The following is a 16,755-nucleotide window of genomic DNA, read 5'->3' on the forward strand; positions in this document are numbered from 1 at the left end:
AAATTGGACGGGGACATGTCAGGATCCACAAGAACTCCGACTCCTCATCAGGGAGTGGGGCCTGGTGAACTACAAAGACCTCATCCACACCTTCTCTACCTCTGCTCTGTCTTCCAGCAGAGAGCATGGCCTTGGTAACACGGCTCAGGTTTGTTTAGTGCAGAACAGTTGACAGAGTGCTCCAGAGTTTACTGAGGGTTTTCAATCCATTGTCATATTTAATGGAGGTGTTGAGGGTATCTTCTATCTGGTGACTCCCTCCCCTCACTACAGCCACACACCCAAACTCCTACAATTCTTGGCTTAGGGAAGTCTGGTGCATCTGGCTTCAGTCCTCAGCCTCAAAAGACGGTGTGCGTAGGGAGGGTGACAGGACATCTGTAGACCCCAGAGACCTACTGAGTCTGGAAGTGTTCAGGGTGAAAGCCATTCAGGCCAGACAGGACCAGGTGCCAGCTCTGAGCAGGGAGCTCAGACTGAAGGGTGCCCAGCCAGAAGCTAGCCTGGAACCCGTCACTCACCCTGACCCCAAAGCTGACGAGTTGCCTGGGCAGCCATGAAAATGATCATGTCCATCAGGGAAGCAAGAGCCCAGGAAAAGGAGAAGCTCAGACAGAGGGCCTCTCCACCAGGAGTGTGAAGCAGGGGCAGGATCAGGGACGTGTGATGATTAAGTGCAGGCATTGACCACTAGTTACTCTTATGAATAATGCATTGTTGTGCCTTGGCCTAAATCAGCATCTTATTGTTATTAATAATACACAGCTGCAAAGAAGCTGGGATTGGAATGGTGTGCTATATTTTATTTGAGGACCTCAGAGCACTTAAGAGTTCCTCATGCTGATGACTCAACTCTACCTCCGCAAGTCATACACTTCCTTACAGGACAGGGCACCTGTCCTGCCGTGACACGTTCCCACCTGAGGCTTGGAGCCATGAAAGCCGCGGGAGCTGGGAATCTTCTCTCCTGGGATTCAAATTCCCGATTTGAGTTTTTGGTGGGGGAGGGGGTACACTTAATCCTCACCAGCTCAAAGTTCTGGGGGATGCAACATAATGCGAAGCTGCTCCCAGAGATGTTCAAGAAGGAGGGATATAACTCGCTGGGACCCAGGTGTGGGGGGAGGTGGATGGAGAGAGACCACTGTGGATCTGAACCCAGTTCTGCCACCCACTGTCACTGTGGCTGCGTGACCTTAGGCAACTAACTTAACTCTCTGGCCCTGTCTCCGCGTTAGAATATAATGGATCTGAGATTCCTTCTTGCAGCTGTTGTTCTTCCATATTCTGGTGGTATTATTTGCACCACAAATTATTTGGATGGATCCACTGAGCCTGCTGCTCTGAACTCTGTCCGCGGTGCTGAAACAACGATCGGCACATCGCCTCTGTCCTTGGTGCTGAAACAGAAATCGGTCCCAGGGCCGCGCCCTTTTCCGGGACTGCTGCGTGGCGGTCCCACTTTCCTCTGCTAATTACTTCCTGATAAGTCCCGAGTTGAAGACCCAGCAGCGAGCAGCCAACCTCAAGAGCCCCCTTTTCCTGGATGAGGCCTGAAGATAGCAAGAACCCCAGTCAGCAGCCCTGCTCCTGATAAAAAGAGCTTCCCAGATAACGTAAATGCGGCATCCCCTTCCCCCAGGGTAGCCCCCCACCACACTGCCTCCTGGCGGCTAGCGCGGGTACTGCGCTCAGAGCAGGCACACAGAAGGTCCCCAGCGGTGGTGCTGGGAGCGTGGGGAAGGAGCGGCAGACGGTCGGGCCCCCGCCGCCCCCTCACCCCTCCTGGGGCAATCTGGAGCTCTGAGCTTGCAGCGCTGCCCAACACCCAAACGCTGCAGGCTGTCCAATTGTTTTCCGGCCGCCTTGGGGTGCTGTGCTGCTCCATTCACAGCAAATTTAACCCACACAGCTGGACCCTACCAGGTGAAACTTCTGTTCTCTCCACCAAGCTGGGTGGGGTAGACCTGTTTAAACAAACGCAACCTTTTCTCCTGCTGCAGGCCAGTCCTAACAAGATGAACACTAAGGCCTGTAATATGCCTTCACCATGGCATAGCCTCTCTACCTCACATCCACCCAAATAAGAAACGTGCCCATAGCTCTTTCGTATGAAGAATGGGGCTTGGGGGAGAGGGCCACAGCTGCAGCCCAAGCCTGTTCCCCTCACCCCACAGGTAGGGGCTCTTGGAGAGGCAGAGCAGCTTGGTGTCTCTAGGGACTGCTTGTATTAGCCTCACTGGGTACAGAAATTCTCCTCTTTGTAAAACAAACGGCAAAACAAATCAAACCACCTGAAGACAACACCCCGAATCAGCTTCTCTGGATCCAGGCAGGGAGTAAAGATAATAGCTTTTAATTACAGTGAGTGAAGTGAAAGTTGCTCAGTCGTGTCTGACTCTTTGCAACCCCATGGACTATACTGTTCGCGGAATTCTGTAGGCCACAATACTGGAGTGGGTAGCCTTTCCCTTCTCCAGGGGATCTTCCCAACCCAGGGATCGAACCCAGGTCTCCTGCATTGCAGGCGGATTCTTTACCAGGTGGGCCACCAGGGAAGCCACTTAATTACAGCAGATATGGCTAATATACATTGAGCAGTTACTACAGGACAAGCGCTGTGCTGAGAGCTCTGTGAACATTATCTCATTTAGCCTGGCCAAACCCCGCTGCCCCAGGGAAGCATCATGGTCAGCATCCTACAGATAAGGAAAGTGGGGTTCAGAGAGGTGAGGTGACCACTCAGTTGGTGCAGCTGGCAAGTATTGAGACCAGCAAGGGAAACCACATCTATGTGCCCTTAACCTTACAGCTCAACTGGGTCTACCACCCCATCCTTCCATGTTCTTTGGGAAGCTTCACTGCCCCCTTAGGTGTTTCTAAAGCCACCCCACCCCTCCACCATCATCATATCTCAGCTGAGAGCCACATGGAGGAAGACAGTAACACTTCACCCTCCCACAGCACTTTACAGCCTATGAATTGCTTTCAAAGCCACTGTTCAAATCAACTCTCATGATACTGAGGCCCTCTTCCGATTTTACAGGGGAGGAAAAAAACACACAGAATTAAGGCTCAAAGGAATAAGTTTTCTCCCATGTCACACAATGAGTAACGGAGCCAGAACTCAGGTGAAGATGGTGGGGCTCCCAGCCCAGTGCTCTCTCTCCCTGCTTCTTCATGGCTGGGGTCCTGCAGGCAAACCAGCAAGGAGGTCTTAAGGACCTTCATCTCCTGGGGGGGCTTCCTGAGGCCCTGACCTGAGCTGCTTCCCTTCTCCTGCTCCCTAGGGGCCATCAGTTGGCTCAGCTCTAACTTGGAATCTTGGAGTCTCATTCGAAATGATTTTTTTTTTCCAGGCAATTACTTCCTGCTAATTAGGAGGCAAGACTGCCAGTCCCTGGGCCCTGGACTGACCCCTTTTCTCAACTCATGGGGGTGGGGGATTGTTGAGATCCTAGGGAGCAGCACCAGCCACAGAAACTGCCTGGACCAGCACCATCATTGGAAGGAGGCCAGGAAACTTTTGAGGGTGGGGGGACAGGTGGTGGAGTCAGGTGCTCCAAGGAATGGGAAGAAGGGAGGCGAGGATGCTACAGCTCTGATGTGAGAGAGCGCCAGGGGACAAGAAGCTGGAAGAAGCCTAGACATGCTGGGCAGAGTGAGAGAGAGACCTGGGCTCGGGAGGAGCAGGGGGAGCCAGGAAGATCCAGAGAAACAGGGACACGTCATAGGAAGGGACAAGGAGGCATCTCAGGAAGCAGGGAGACAGAGGAGGAGGGAGAGATTTCCCCTCTGCCGAGGGAGAGAAAGACGGAACCTTGGAAAATGGTCAGGATGACAGAAGTGGAAGAGGTAGAGGCGGGAGATACCAGGGGACTCCAGGAAGGGGGAAGGAGAGAGGAAGGAGGCATTGCTGAAGGAAAGCCCTGGGGAGAAGGGGAGGAGAGCGGGGAGGGCGGCTGGAGTGGCCGCTCCCAGGGCCCCAAGAAGAAGGGCTTTCTCTACGTCATTGTCCTTGAGCCTCCCCCAATGTCAGTGCCCAGCCAGCCGGGCCTGCCCGCCCTCCTACGCAGCCACAGGTGCGGGCGGGCAGGATGGCAGGCCACCAGCCGGCTGAGGCCCCAGATGCTTCACTCATCCAGGGCAGCCAGCCGACTCTCCTTTCTGCCAACCTGCCGCCCTCCTCCAGCAGGCTAAGCCAGGACCCTCCTGGGTCACAAAGCCATGTGACCAAGGGGGTCTGGGACTGTGTGGCCCAGCCCCTCCACTTTACGGAGGGGAGGATCAAGGCCCTGAGAGGAAACAGAGCTTGTCCAAGGTCACAGAACAAGTGAGCAAGGAGGCCAGATGAAAAGGCTCAGGGGCTAAGTCTCAGGGGTAGGTTCTGTTCCCTCCTGGGTGAAGCCAATAACAGGAGACAAGACAGGTCTTGGTTGCCAGCAAGTCAGTCCCTGATCTGTCTAAGCCTTGCGGAGTATGGGGTGGCAGGCAGAAGGCAGCGAGGGTTGCCAGGGGCTGGAAGGGAAGCAAAGGAAGTCACCATTTATGGAGCCCTGGGTGGGAGGGTTCTGCATGGGTTATAATTGCAGCTAACATTATTGAGCACTTACTAGGTACAGTGTTCCAGCCACTTAAGACATTACATGCAGATCTCATTTAATCCCCACGATAACCTTATAAAGTATGTATTACTGTTATTCTATTATAGGGAAGAAATGGAGACTCAGGAGGGTTGAGTAATTGGCCAAGTCTGCAGACTAACCAGTGGCATGGTTCTAACTCTAGTGGCTGGCCACTGCTCTGAGGACCCCTGCACCCTGGCACCCTTATCTGAAGATGCTCAGAGCCCTGAATTTGCAAGATCCTAGCCCAGCCCTGGTAGAATCTAGGCCCCAGATGCCAATGGGGTTACAGTTCTGTGTTGTGGAAGATTCTGATGGCCCAAAGGAGATCCTAGACTTGAATAAGCCCTGTCTTACAGTGCTGGGGTCCAGGTTCTAGTTCTGGCTCTGCCACTAACATACTGTGTGACTTTGGACAGGTCCTTTGCCCTCTCTGGCCTTGATTCTCCCACCTATATCATCAGAGAGCTGTTATTTAGTTAACTAAGCCATGTCTGACCCTTTGTGACCCTATGGACTGTAGCCCCACCCACGCCAGCTCCTCTGTCCATGGGACTTTCCAAGGCAAGAATACTGGAGTGGGTTGCCATTTCCTTCTCCATCAAAGGGTAGGACCAGATAATAGAGCTAGTACGTATGTATGTATGCATGTATGTATGTATGTATGTATGTATGTATGTATGTGTGTGTTGCTCAGTTATGTCTGACTCTTTTCACCCCATGGACTGTAGCCCGCCAGGCTCCTCTCCACGGAATTCCTCCATGGAATTCTTTCCAGGCAGAGCTGGTATACATGATACTAACTTTGTGACAGACACAGTTCTAGGCAGTGTATGGATGTTAACTCAGCAGCCCCTTCCAGCCCACTCTAAAGTAAGAGCTATTATTGCCTGTTTTAGAGATGGGAAAATGAGGCAGTGAAAGGTTAAGTAACTTGCCCAAGGCCACAATTCTAATCAATACACGGCTGATCTGGGATTTGGGACCCATAACTTTTGACCCAGAGCCCATGCTCTGCCTGCCACCCTGCAGTTTCCCTAATGATTCTCTCCGCCCCTGCTTGGTGCCCCAGAGAGATCTGCCTATGTCCCTCGGCCCTGGCACACATGCCATCACGCTTCCACATGGGAGGCACACCCGCTATCACGTGTCTGCATAACACAACATGCGTCTGCTCATGCTGCCACACCCACTCCTGTGCTTCCGCCCAGTTTCTGTCTGGAATAGCCACACACGACCATTCGTGTCCGCAAGAACAGGCCAGCTCCGGCAGGCCCACATGAGCGCGCACGCACGGCCCCCTTTCTGGGCACTGGCTGACTCGAGGGAGCCGTGTGCCAGGCTTCAGCATATGGCCACGTGGCAGTGACGTGGGCTGCCACACCCCTTCTCCTCGGCGTCCCCCTCCCCCCCCCCAGTGCCTGGGTGGCTCGAACGTCACATCGCACACCTGCCGGCACCCCCATCCATGCTGCCTTCCTCACGCCTCTCCCCTAACAGAAGCAGGCACCTTCTCCAGGAAGGAAGCAGGCACAGGCCCAGCCTGGCCCCCACAGCCCAAAGATGCCAGCCAACCTGGGGGAGGACAGGGAGAAAGAGCCATCGATCGGAGGCTCTGGGGGCCTGGGGGCTATGGTTCCCATCGGACACTAAGCCCTCCCTTAGGTCTGAGCGCAGAGCTGAGCTCCTCAGGACCCTAGAGATGCCAGCTCCCCTTTGTCATCACTATGGGGCCAGATGGGGAATCAGGGGACGGAGGGTCTGTCCACCACTGCTGAGCAGGACTGTAATGCCGAGAGGGCTACTCTGGCCAAGTTACCGGTACACACCCCCTACCCCATCCTTGGTCCCTGCTCTCTCCTCCCCCTGCCCAAGCATCTCAGAGTTCTGTGTATTTTTAGGCCTCAGCTGACAGGCTGTGAAATCGCTCCCTTCGCACCTCCCTAACCAGGCGGGGGCTGGAGAGGGAGGAACGGGGTTGTGAGGGGGGGCACACACACAGCCGATTCATCAGGCTCCTCCAGGGCTGGCAGGTGCCAAGTAGGGAGTAAGGGGTGCCTCCTTTTGAGTGAGAGGATCTTTCCATGGCGCCCGGAGAGAGGGAGAGAAGATATGGTGGGAAGGAGGCTCCACCCCACTCCAGGAGCCTGGGAATAAAGCTTTAGGGGACACTGGGCACTAAAGCAGGTGCTTGGATACACTTTGGGTCCAGCTCTGAAGCCAGCACCCATCCCCAGCCCTCCCTTCTGAGCAATGGACCAAGAGACAGGCTGGCTCGGATCTAGCAGGATAAGGGCAGTGTTCGCAGTGGTTAAGACCAGGGCTTGGGGGTGAGGCTGATGTGCAGTTCCATCCCTGCTCTACTGAGTGACCTGGAGAGACGCTCCACCTCTCTGGGCCTCAGTTTCCTCATCTGTACAATAGCGGTTAACGATATCTCCCTCGAGGGGCTGCTGTGAAGACTAGATGAAAACCATACATGTAGAACGAGGTGGTCTGTGGACCCACCAGGCACTGCGGAGAGATCCTCCTTACAGCTTTCCCCTACTGGCAAATCCTCCTCCTTACCATGATCCTTGAGGCAGGAGCCCAGAGTTCATCCTCTTTGGTACCCACTGGACCCTCTCCCCCAGGGAAACAAGCCCCCCCGCTAAGGTGGGCAGAAATCATAGACCATCCCCACCCCCTGCTTCCTGCTATGGGGCACCCATACCCATTGCGCGTGCACACGGACCCAAATGCCAACACGCTCATCTGCTGCCAGTGCCTGGGTGTGAGGGCGTTTGCTCTAGGATGACCCCCTTAGGGAAGTGGGAAGACGTACCCAGGCCCTGCTGTGAATGGGCCCTTGTGCCAGGGGCCGTGGGCATGGAGAGGGGGGCGGCCTGCCTAGTTGCTGTGGAGACAGGCTGGCTCTGGTGGGGCTCTGGAGCTCAGGCCTGGCAGCTGGAGCTTGAGCAGTACAGCTCCTCCAGGGCCAGGCCCTGATGCCCATGGTGGGGGGTGGGGTGCAGAACTGATTCTCAGGAGCCTTTACTGTGCTCACTGGGCCCTGGGACCACCCCACTTGGCTCTACATCTCTCTCTGGGAGACTTCCTCTGATACCCTGGCCCCCTAGGTAAGCCCCTGGGGGTGTGTAGCCATGCCCCCCTGCACCAGGCTGTTCTCTTGACTGCCCATTAGCCACCACAAGCTTTCCAAGGGCAGGGCCCCAGACCCCCTGCTGCGGGTGCTCTGGACACAGCCCTGTGCAGGTAAGAGATAGTGGAGGGGCTGGACAGAGGTGGGAACAAAGATGTTAATGGCTGGGGATCCAGCTCCATAGACGGGCCTGCCACCAGGCTTCCCACCCTCCACACTGCTGCGTTAAAGTTCTTCATAGAGAATGCTGAAAAGCCATCCATAGCCTGCCATTGCCCAAATTAAAAAAAAAAAAAAAGTCCAATTTGCCTACTTCAGAATGCCAAGAGCTTCATCAGCTGGCCCAGCCTGCTGCACCCAAGCCTCAGCTCCTGTGCTTTAGTTGCTCAGTTGTGTCCGACTTTTCGTGACCCCATGGACTGTAGCCCACCAGGCTCCTCTGTCCAAGGGGATTATCCAGGCAAGAATACTGAAGTGGGTTGCCGTGCCCTTCGAGTCTCCTACTACGGCCCGCAAAGACCTCCATTCCAGCCCTGCAGGCTTAGACACTCACTGCTGCCTCGACCGGCCGAGACCTGACAGGCCTCCGGGGCACTGCACGTGCTGTGTCTACCTTGTGGAATGACTCTTTCCTGCCTGCTCACATGGCCAGCTCTTATTCTCCCTCCAAAACCCCAAACCCTGGACCCAAGGCTCATGGTCCTGGGTCTGGCAGTGTGGCTGGTCCCAAATCAACTTCTAACTGCAAGTTCCCAAGGGTGGTTCCCAGGGTGGTCTGAGGATGGACCTGCTAACGTACGCTGGGGCTTAGAAGAGCACCTGGCATCTACTGAACGCTCCACACATCTTTGCTGTTCTGAAGTAGACGAACCAACATGGCCTCCGTGAAGCCCTCCCAACTGCCGGAAGCAGGGTGGAGTGGGGCTGAGGCAGGCCTGTCCTCCTTGGAGCTTCCAGAACCTGCATCCCACACGTCAATCACTCAGTGCAGGGTAGTGTTGATTACAGCTGTCACTGGTTGAGTGTTTACTATGTGCTGGGCTTTCTGCTAAAGATGTTTCCTGCCTTATCTCGCCTCATCCTCTGACTCCATGGGAGGTAAGAATCAGCATCATACCCATTTAACAGGGGAGGAAACTGAGGCCAGGGTGGTGGGGGGACTTGCTTTAGGGACACAGAAGCTGTTTGACCCCAGACACCTGGCTTAAGCAAGCCACCCCTTGCTGCATGGACATGAAGTGCGTAGCACACACCAAATGTTCCACAAACAAGAACTTTCTATTATTGTCCTGCTGTTATTATCAGTGGAGGGAACAAAGTCTGTTGGATGATCTAAGAGGGGTTTCCTTAGGCTAGACCCCCTATAAAGCAGGCTGCGTGGGCTCAGTCACTCAGTCATGTCCAGCTCTTTGCAACCCCATGAACTGTAGCCCGCAGGCTCCTCTGTCCATGGGATTTTCCAGGCAAGGATATGGGAGTGGGTTGCCATAAAGCAGGAAACTCCCATTTTCCTGGAGAAAGAAAGTGAGAGTGCAGAGGAAACCTTGGGCTGCCAGGAGTCGGGGTCGGGATGGCAAGAACAGGGACCTCCAGGATCCCGACCCAGGGGACTTGAGGAACCTGAGGGATGCTGGAAGGAGCCAGTGCCTGCAGGTGTCACAGCAGGCCCAGGTTGGGCAGGGCGGGAGAGGGCCGGCCGTGCACTAGCTGAGCTGGCCACTGCTCTACGGCCCCGCTGACACCACCCCGCGGTAATGAGACGGATCCAATTTGTACCCAGGGCCCCGCCGGGAGCAGCTGCTGCGGCAGGGTTTGAAGTAATTTAATTGGACACATTTGCCACACAGCTCCCTCCTCTGCTCCCCTCATGGAGCGCCTCACGCTGGCACCCCTTGAGGCCTCCCACACCCCACGCCATCCCCCACCCCAGCTGGAAGCAGGGTGCACACTTCGCCAACCCGCACTGTGAGACCCCCACCTGCTAGGACGGATGCCTTGGCACCTCTCCTCTCTCATCCTGGGGGCTCCTGAGCTCTCGGGAGCCACGGGGCTGGCAGGGTTCTACAGGTGCAAAGTTCTCCCCTTTCTCCGAGGCAACCAGCACCTCCGACCCGCCTCTTCTGATGCGCAGAAAGGGTCACCCTCTTTCTACCCCTGCCAGCTGGAGCACCCCAGAGCCCTCCGCCCCAGGAAGAGCATTGGAGGGGCAGGGCCACTACCAACATGGGGGGTCAGTTCTCTGAGAGCTCTGGGAAGGGGTGTATACACACACACATCGAGTTGGAGAAACACACCCAGTTACACACACACACACACACACACACATGTTGACAGATTCACACGTTGTCCTGGACCTCCCCATATCTGTACACACCAAAGCTCCAACCGCCGCCCCCCTCAATCCGTCCTAACATCCCTGCCGTGCACGCTGCACAGCCAGGTGAGGCCCTGCTCCCAGCAGATGGAGGCCTTGGAGGCAGCCAAGCTGGCAGGTGGGAGGGTGTGGCAGGGGGCAGGCAGGGCCCCTGGAGGGCACAGGCTCCGCCTGGCTGGGTACAGGGCCGGGGGAGCTGCCCTCCCCCAATGCTCTCTGTCACAGCTCCCGACGCACCTTGACACACCTCGCTACAAATCCACTCAGTAGCTCCTGTTTACAGCGGGCACGGCGCTTGGATGAGCTATTAGGGCCGTCCAGCTGCAACCCGCATGCACGCAGGTACATACACAGCCCAGCACTTCTGCCCACCGGCCCTGCCCTCCCTTTCCTGGGTGCTGGGGCCCCACACCCACAGTCACTTGGATCCATCAGTTTCCCAAACCTCCCAGCTCACCGTCCGGGTCAGCTCCCAGCTCAGCCCCGCAGGCGGTACACTTCTGCCAAGGGACCCCTCCAGGCAGACGCTGCAGAGCCTCCCGGGGCAGGCCCGATGCACCAGCCCACCTTCCGACCAGCTGGGTCCAGAGCTCCAGGCACAGGCTCTGGGCGCCATCCAGCCCCTTCCACAGGTCCCATTTTGTCTGCCAACTGTGTTCCAACCCTTGGGGAATTCTGCTGCGTGAGACAAAGCCCTGCCCTCTAGACACGAGCTGGACAGGGCCCAGCAAGGCTGCCCCTGCTGCCCGGAAGGTCAGGGACGTCCATGTCCGTGGAACTGGCACGGTCTACCTGGTACCACTGGCTGGGGTTCCCTGGCAAGGCGGGCGGGCACCCGGGCTAGGTCTGGCACAGGCTGGCTCCGGCATCAGGCCAGATCAGTGACCGCCCCAACAGACAGCGCTGACCTTACGGGTGGCATGTGCCACCTGCCGGGCATGCCCAGGTGACAGGGTGCTGGCCCCATGCAGGGCCGCTTGGGCCCATCCGAGAGGCCTCGGCGCCTTTGGGGAGCCCGTGTGGCCAACTCCTCTTCCAGCCAAGAGTCCTCGGCTCAGGCCTGGGCCTCCCGCCCCTACCCCCCAGCCCCCACACCCTCCTGGAGGCCCCCCTCACCACGCCTCTCTCCGCTGTTCCCGGCCTCACTCCCCTGGGGGAAGCAGCTATTGAAAACGGTCCAGGGGATTCAATAAGAATTCAGAGTCCCTGAGAGAATAGGGGGCGGGTGGGTGGGTCGGTTGTGAGGGGAGGTAGTGCGGGAGGGGGGACCGCCCACCCCTCCTCTGCCTGTCCCTCGGGCAGGCCGGAGCTGGTGAGAGGGGGACAGTCCTCCGTTGTCACCAGCGTCACCCCACGCTGCTTTCACTGTCCCTGGGGCCTGAGCTTGGGGTCAGCCGAGCCCTAGCTGCCCGGGGCCTGTCTTTGTCCACCTGACGCCCACCTGTCCTCTCCTTCCAGCTGTCCGTCCCCTGTCACCTGCTGGCCTGCGTGCTCCCACGCCGGTCCAGCCTGCTCGAGCCCTTCTTCCCGAACCAGGAGGGGCTGTGCGGTTCTCTTCCCCTCCACCATCCCCTGGTCCTGAGCCCCCCAGCCTGTTAGTCAAGCTGTCCCCACAAGGCCACTGGACAGCATGACCCAAGGCCAAGGGCGGGGGCTGGTCCTCTCTTCCTGGAAATGCTACAGTCTAGGGGTGCTGGCTACCTTGACCCAAGCCCCACAGAAGTCACACGTCCAGCCCTGCGTTTCAGACCAGCCATGGCCCGCCGGGAAGTCCCGTGATCTTCAGCTCGAGGCTCTGACTCAAGCCCGGGAGGCAGGCCTGGGAAGTCTGGGCCAGTGCAGGTGGGGTGGGTGGGGGGTGGGAGGGGAGAGTTTGTCTGTGAAACGGTCAGATGGTCAGGCCTCCCTGGGCAGTCCCACACCCCAGTCCCCGTCCCTAACCTTGATGGCCCTCACAGTGTATAGCCCCGATCTGCCCTTTCGGCCAGGCCCTGATTCTTGTGCCACACACCAGCCAGCAGCCTCTGCCCCTCACTTGTGCCCACGGGTAGAGGGGTTGGTCTTGGGGTTGAGAAAGAAGACCTGCTGTGCCAAGGCCCTCTGGCTCGTGGGGTGTCCCCCACACTCCTTAGGAATGACATACCCGGCAGAGCTGCTGTGGGGGGGTTGGAGCAGACTCTGCTAGCAGGTGGACAGACAGAGGAGACTTGAAGTACTACTGTCCCCAAGGACAAGTTCAGGGAGGGCTGGGGCCAGGGCTGGCGGCCCTCAGGACCTGAACTCTCTCCCAGAGCGATCGCACCAGCCCAGGCTTTCCTTCTCTGGCCTTGCTCACTCGCTCACTGCAAGGTCACCTCTCCCTGCCTCCCTCTCTGCTGCCGTCCTGCCTGCCCACTGCAACGCTGACCCCTGTGGGCCGGCCGAGGCCCTGCCCTGCCCAGGGACAGGGACACAGAGTGGCCAGGCCAGCCCAGCTTCGGGATGAACAGAAGATGGAGGCCGTGGGCCGGGAGAGGGCTGCCTGTCTACACGGGAGGATGGAGGAGAGCTTGCAGGCTGGCTGGGGGGAGGCAGGGCAGAGTTTGGAGCAGGAGTGATGGAGGTGTGGGGTGGGGGGCTGGTCTTCCTTCTCCACTGGGCTCCGGCTTTGCCCCACAGTTCCATTGCTTCAGCCAAGGAAGAGAATTCAGATCCGGAAGAGAATGGCCTGCGGGCCAGGGGCCCACACAGAGCTTGCCTGTCCCCTGTTGGGGTAATAGTCTTAGCAGTAAGCTGAGTCCTGTGGGGACTTGCAGAGGGCATGGGTTACAGGAGAGAGTACCACAGGGACCTTCTGGAACCAGCCTGGGGCAGGGGGGAGCAGAAGAGGACAGGAGACGAAGATCTTTTTTTGAAAGGATTGGGCCGCAGGTGTTCAGGCAGTGGGATGAAGTGATGAGAATGTAAAAGGTCCCCTGGCCTTTGGGGGACCAGAGGGATGGGCCTGAATCACACAGGAATTCATTGGCATATCTTACTCCCATCCAGTGCCAGCCTTGGGGGACACACTCCCTGCCTGGGGGAACAGAGTCCGGGGAGCCTGGGGTGAGCTGGGAAAGGGGGAAAGCCTGGCCTGGAGCTGTAGGGATGAGAGGAGGTGGGCAGGGAGGCCAGGGGGCGCAGAGTCCAGACTGAGGTCCCTGGCTTCTCAGAGACCCCCAGAGATCTAGGATCAAAAGCAAATTCTGCCCTCTGCAGCCTATTTCTGACCCCATCCAGCCCACTGCCCACCTCAGACAAAAGTAAACTGGTCATATGTAAGGCCAGTCTGTTTCCACCAGAACTGGCCCTGCCAGAGGACTGGTGAGTCCTGCAACTGGAGTGGGCAAGACAGGTCTCTGGCCCAGACAGGGAGGCCCATTCAAGGGGGAGAAGGAAAAGTCTAAGGGCTGCCAGCAGGCCAGGGGGCAGCACTGGGTTCCAGGCCCTCTGCCCAGAAGATGCCAAGCACATCAAGTTGGCCTCCGTGGAGAGGGCAGAGGTGCTTGGGGTTGTGGTGATGTCATGGTGCCCAGGCGTGGGAGGAAAGAGGAGGGAAGGAGAGGGGACAAGGGCAGGGCCCAGGCCACTGGCCTAACAGGAGGCTGCCAGCCTGGCAGGGGGAGGGGAGAGTTCTCACTGCATCCCCTCCTTCCACCTTCACACCCCAGAGCTGGTCTCCGCACTGAGCTATTGGCTTCTGAGAGCGCGGTCCAAGCAAGAGAACGCCTCTGTCCTTGGTCCCAGTGTTGGAAGCTGGCAGCCCACTTGGGGGAAGGGGCCAGGGTGGGTGATCTGGGTCCTGAGAGATGAAGGGAGGGGTCTCCAAAGGCAATGTCCCTTCAGCCATCACCTAGAGGACATACACAGGTGGCCATGAGGCTGCAGAGTGGGAGACTGAGTCCTCTTTCACACACATACGCAAGCACAGAATGAGTGCAATGCCTGGCACCCAGGAGGTCCTCCTGGGTGGGCTCGAGCTGCTATGACTTGATGAGGCTGAAGACAGACGCAGGGGCAGGCTCAGCCTGCCCCTAGAGGGAAAGAGCAAATGTGGGGCTGGGGCAAGAGCGGGCAAAGCTGGCACCACAAGAGTGCCCTCAAAAGCCTTAGGGCTCTAGGCCCCTTCTGCAGAGGGCCTCAGAGCTGTCCCTCCCTCCCCCGCCACCACCCAAGGCCCCCAGAACCTGGAGGTTAGCATCAGTAAGCTTAGAGGCTCTTGGTCTGAGAGCAAGTCCTCGGGCTTGGGTGTCGTGCTTTCAGCATCAGAGAGAAACCTAGAAGCAGAGACCTGGCAGACTGGGGGTGCTGAGTCTGGGGTGGGGCACCCCAGGTGGGAGTTGAGACTGAGCCTGGGGAGGAGCGGCAGGGGACCTGCCTACAGGTGGGCACTGTGTGAGGAGGCGTCATCAGGAGCCAAGGAGGAAATGGCAGAGCAATTTCCCGAGAAAGGTGGAAAGATTCCTGCTTCCAAGACGCCTAGCAGACGTGGGCTTTCAGGCCACTCCCCGGCTTGGGCTCCGCAGAAATGCAAAGGAGCACGGCCCCTCCCCCTCCCACCCCCGACAGGACAGGAGTGAGTTTGGGGTTCTTTGCTTTCCCCCTCCCCAAGGCCAGGAGAACATTCCCCTGGCACCCCTATTCTCACCAATCTCTGCTCTCTTTCCCTTCAGGTACCCCTGCCTCCCTCCTCATCGTTCCTGGGGCTCATCGCCCTCCAGAAGCCCCCCTCCCCTGCGGCTGCACCAGGTTTCCACTTGCCCCCTGGCACCCTCTCGGTTCACAGTTGTCACGGCCGATGTCACTCCGCTTCCCCGTGCCCACAACCTTGGCCGAAAGCTGCCCGGGACCCAGGGGTGCCTCTGAGGGCACTGCGGGGGCGGCAGCTCCCCGCTCCGCCACACACGTTGTCCTTGGGCTGCGGGGGGGTGGGGGGGGGAGGTCTTTGTGGGGACACTGCGAAGCCGGCGCAGGGCATCAAGCTCGGCAGTGCCCGGACTGACTGCGGGGGGCCGGGGTCCGAGCTGCTGCCGCTCCAGCCCGCGCCCCCGGGGCTGGGGTGACCCTGGGTGAGGGGGGTCCGTGCGGCTCGGTTGGACAGCAGCCCCGGGCTGGGGCTCCGAGACGGCGCCCTGGCGCTGCCGCCGTCCTGCCCGCCGGTGCGGGGCGCCCCAGACCGCGCGGGGCCGCGCTTACCTGGGCTGGCCGCCTCCGGGTCCCGGTACATGGTCCCCTCGTCGCCGGCTCCCTCCGGGCTCTTTAGAGCCGCCCGCGGCCGCGCGTTGCTCCGCCGCCGCTGCAGGGCATGGGGCCGGGCGACCCCCGGGGGCGGGTCCGAGGGCGAGGGCCGTGCGGGCTGCACCGAGCCGCGGAGCCGGGGAGCGGGGGCCGCCCGCCAGCCCTCCCGCCCGCCCGCCGAGCACGCTGCCGCCGCCGCCGCCGCCGAGCCTCCTCCCTCCGGCCTGCGCGCCGCGTGTGCGCGCCGGAGCGTGTGTGAGTGTGTACGAGGCGGTGTGTATGTGTGTGTGTGAGCGCGTGTGTGAGCGCGCCCGGGACACCGCCGGCGCCGCCCGCCCGCCGCCGAGCGCCTTGGCCACCGCCACCGCCTGGCGTCCGCCGGTGCCCGCTGCCGGCCGCGAGCCGTACTGCAGCCCGCGCCCGCTGCCGCCCGGAGCCGCCCCGAGGGCACTGCCGCCGCCCCGCGCCCCGCCCGCCCGCAGCCCCCGCGGGGAGGGCACGGAGCCCGCAGGCGGGGCTCTTCGGGCCTGCGGGTCCCACCGCACCGGGCTCCCCAGCCGGCCGGTGCGCCCCGGATGGCAGCGGCTTCGAACCCGGCAGGGCGGCGAGGCCGGCCACCTCCTCCGAGGTGCCCTTTGACTCCGTTCCAAAAGGCTAGCAGATCCGCTCCGCGTTTTCCATTCGGTGGCGGCTGAAGGGCGTCAGCTCGGGGCTCGACAGAGCGACGGTCCCGGGAAGGGAAGCTGGTATGTGCAAAAACCAGGAGTGGATTTTTTCCAACGCTGAGCTGGGTCCACCACGCTGGCCATGCCCATAGCTTGCGCACAGCTGGAATCGAAAGGTCTAACATCTCGACCCTCAGCAAGGGACTAGGCCTAGTGACCCTCCCCACTTAACCCAGCCACATAGTAGAAGAAAACAGACATCTCAGCCTCTGTCCCTGCTTCCCTCTCACCACTCCACCGCCCTCTTGTTTTTCTTGACCCCAGCCCTTCAGTGAGTAAGAAGGAAGGGCCTCCTTGCCCTCCCAACCCTGGGTCTCACTTTGCCTTCTCTGCCTCTGTCAGCTCAACACAATCCAAGTCAAGTGAACCCTAATTCTCCTCTCTCTACAGAATTGGAACTGTTTGATTCTGGGGCAGGGAGGAGAAGGGGCCATCTCCCGTCTTGTCAAAGCCTGGAACCAAACCATTGCTGGTTTCAGGTCCAGAAATGCATCCCTGCACATACCTACACACCTAATCAATGACACCACCTCCACAGCACTCCCCCTGCCCAACACACACAAACAGGCACACAAATACACTCCTACGCAAGGAGGTACAGACACCGAAGCGTCAAACAATACAGGGCCTGCC

The 16,755-nt window shown here is 59.1% G+C and overlaps 1 protein-coding gene across 5 annotated transcripts in view; it reads right to left on the reverse strand.

Annotated features, from left to right (window-relative positions):
- SYT7 (synaptotagmin 7) overlaps nt 1-15,540 on the reverse strand; it is a 64,485-nt gene extending 48,945 nt beyond the window's left edge. For all 5 annotated transcript variants that reach the window (XM_018043422.1, XM_018043420.1, XM_018043419.1 and 2 more), the window contains exon 1: nt 15,356-15,540. In XM_018043422.1, coding sequence (XP_017898911.1) covers nt 15,356-15,386 — 31 coding nt within the window. In that variant the 5' untranslated portion in view covers nt 15,387-15,540. The remainder of the gene's footprint in view (nt 1-15,355) is intronic.

This window comes from Capra hircus, chromosome 29 (genome assembly GCF_001704415.2).
Source record: "Capra hircus breed San Clemente chromosome 29, ASM170441v1, whole genome shotgun sequence".
NCBI classification, from domain to species: Eukaryota; Metazoa; Chordata; class Mammalia; order Artiodactyla; family Bovidae; genus Capra; species Capra hircus.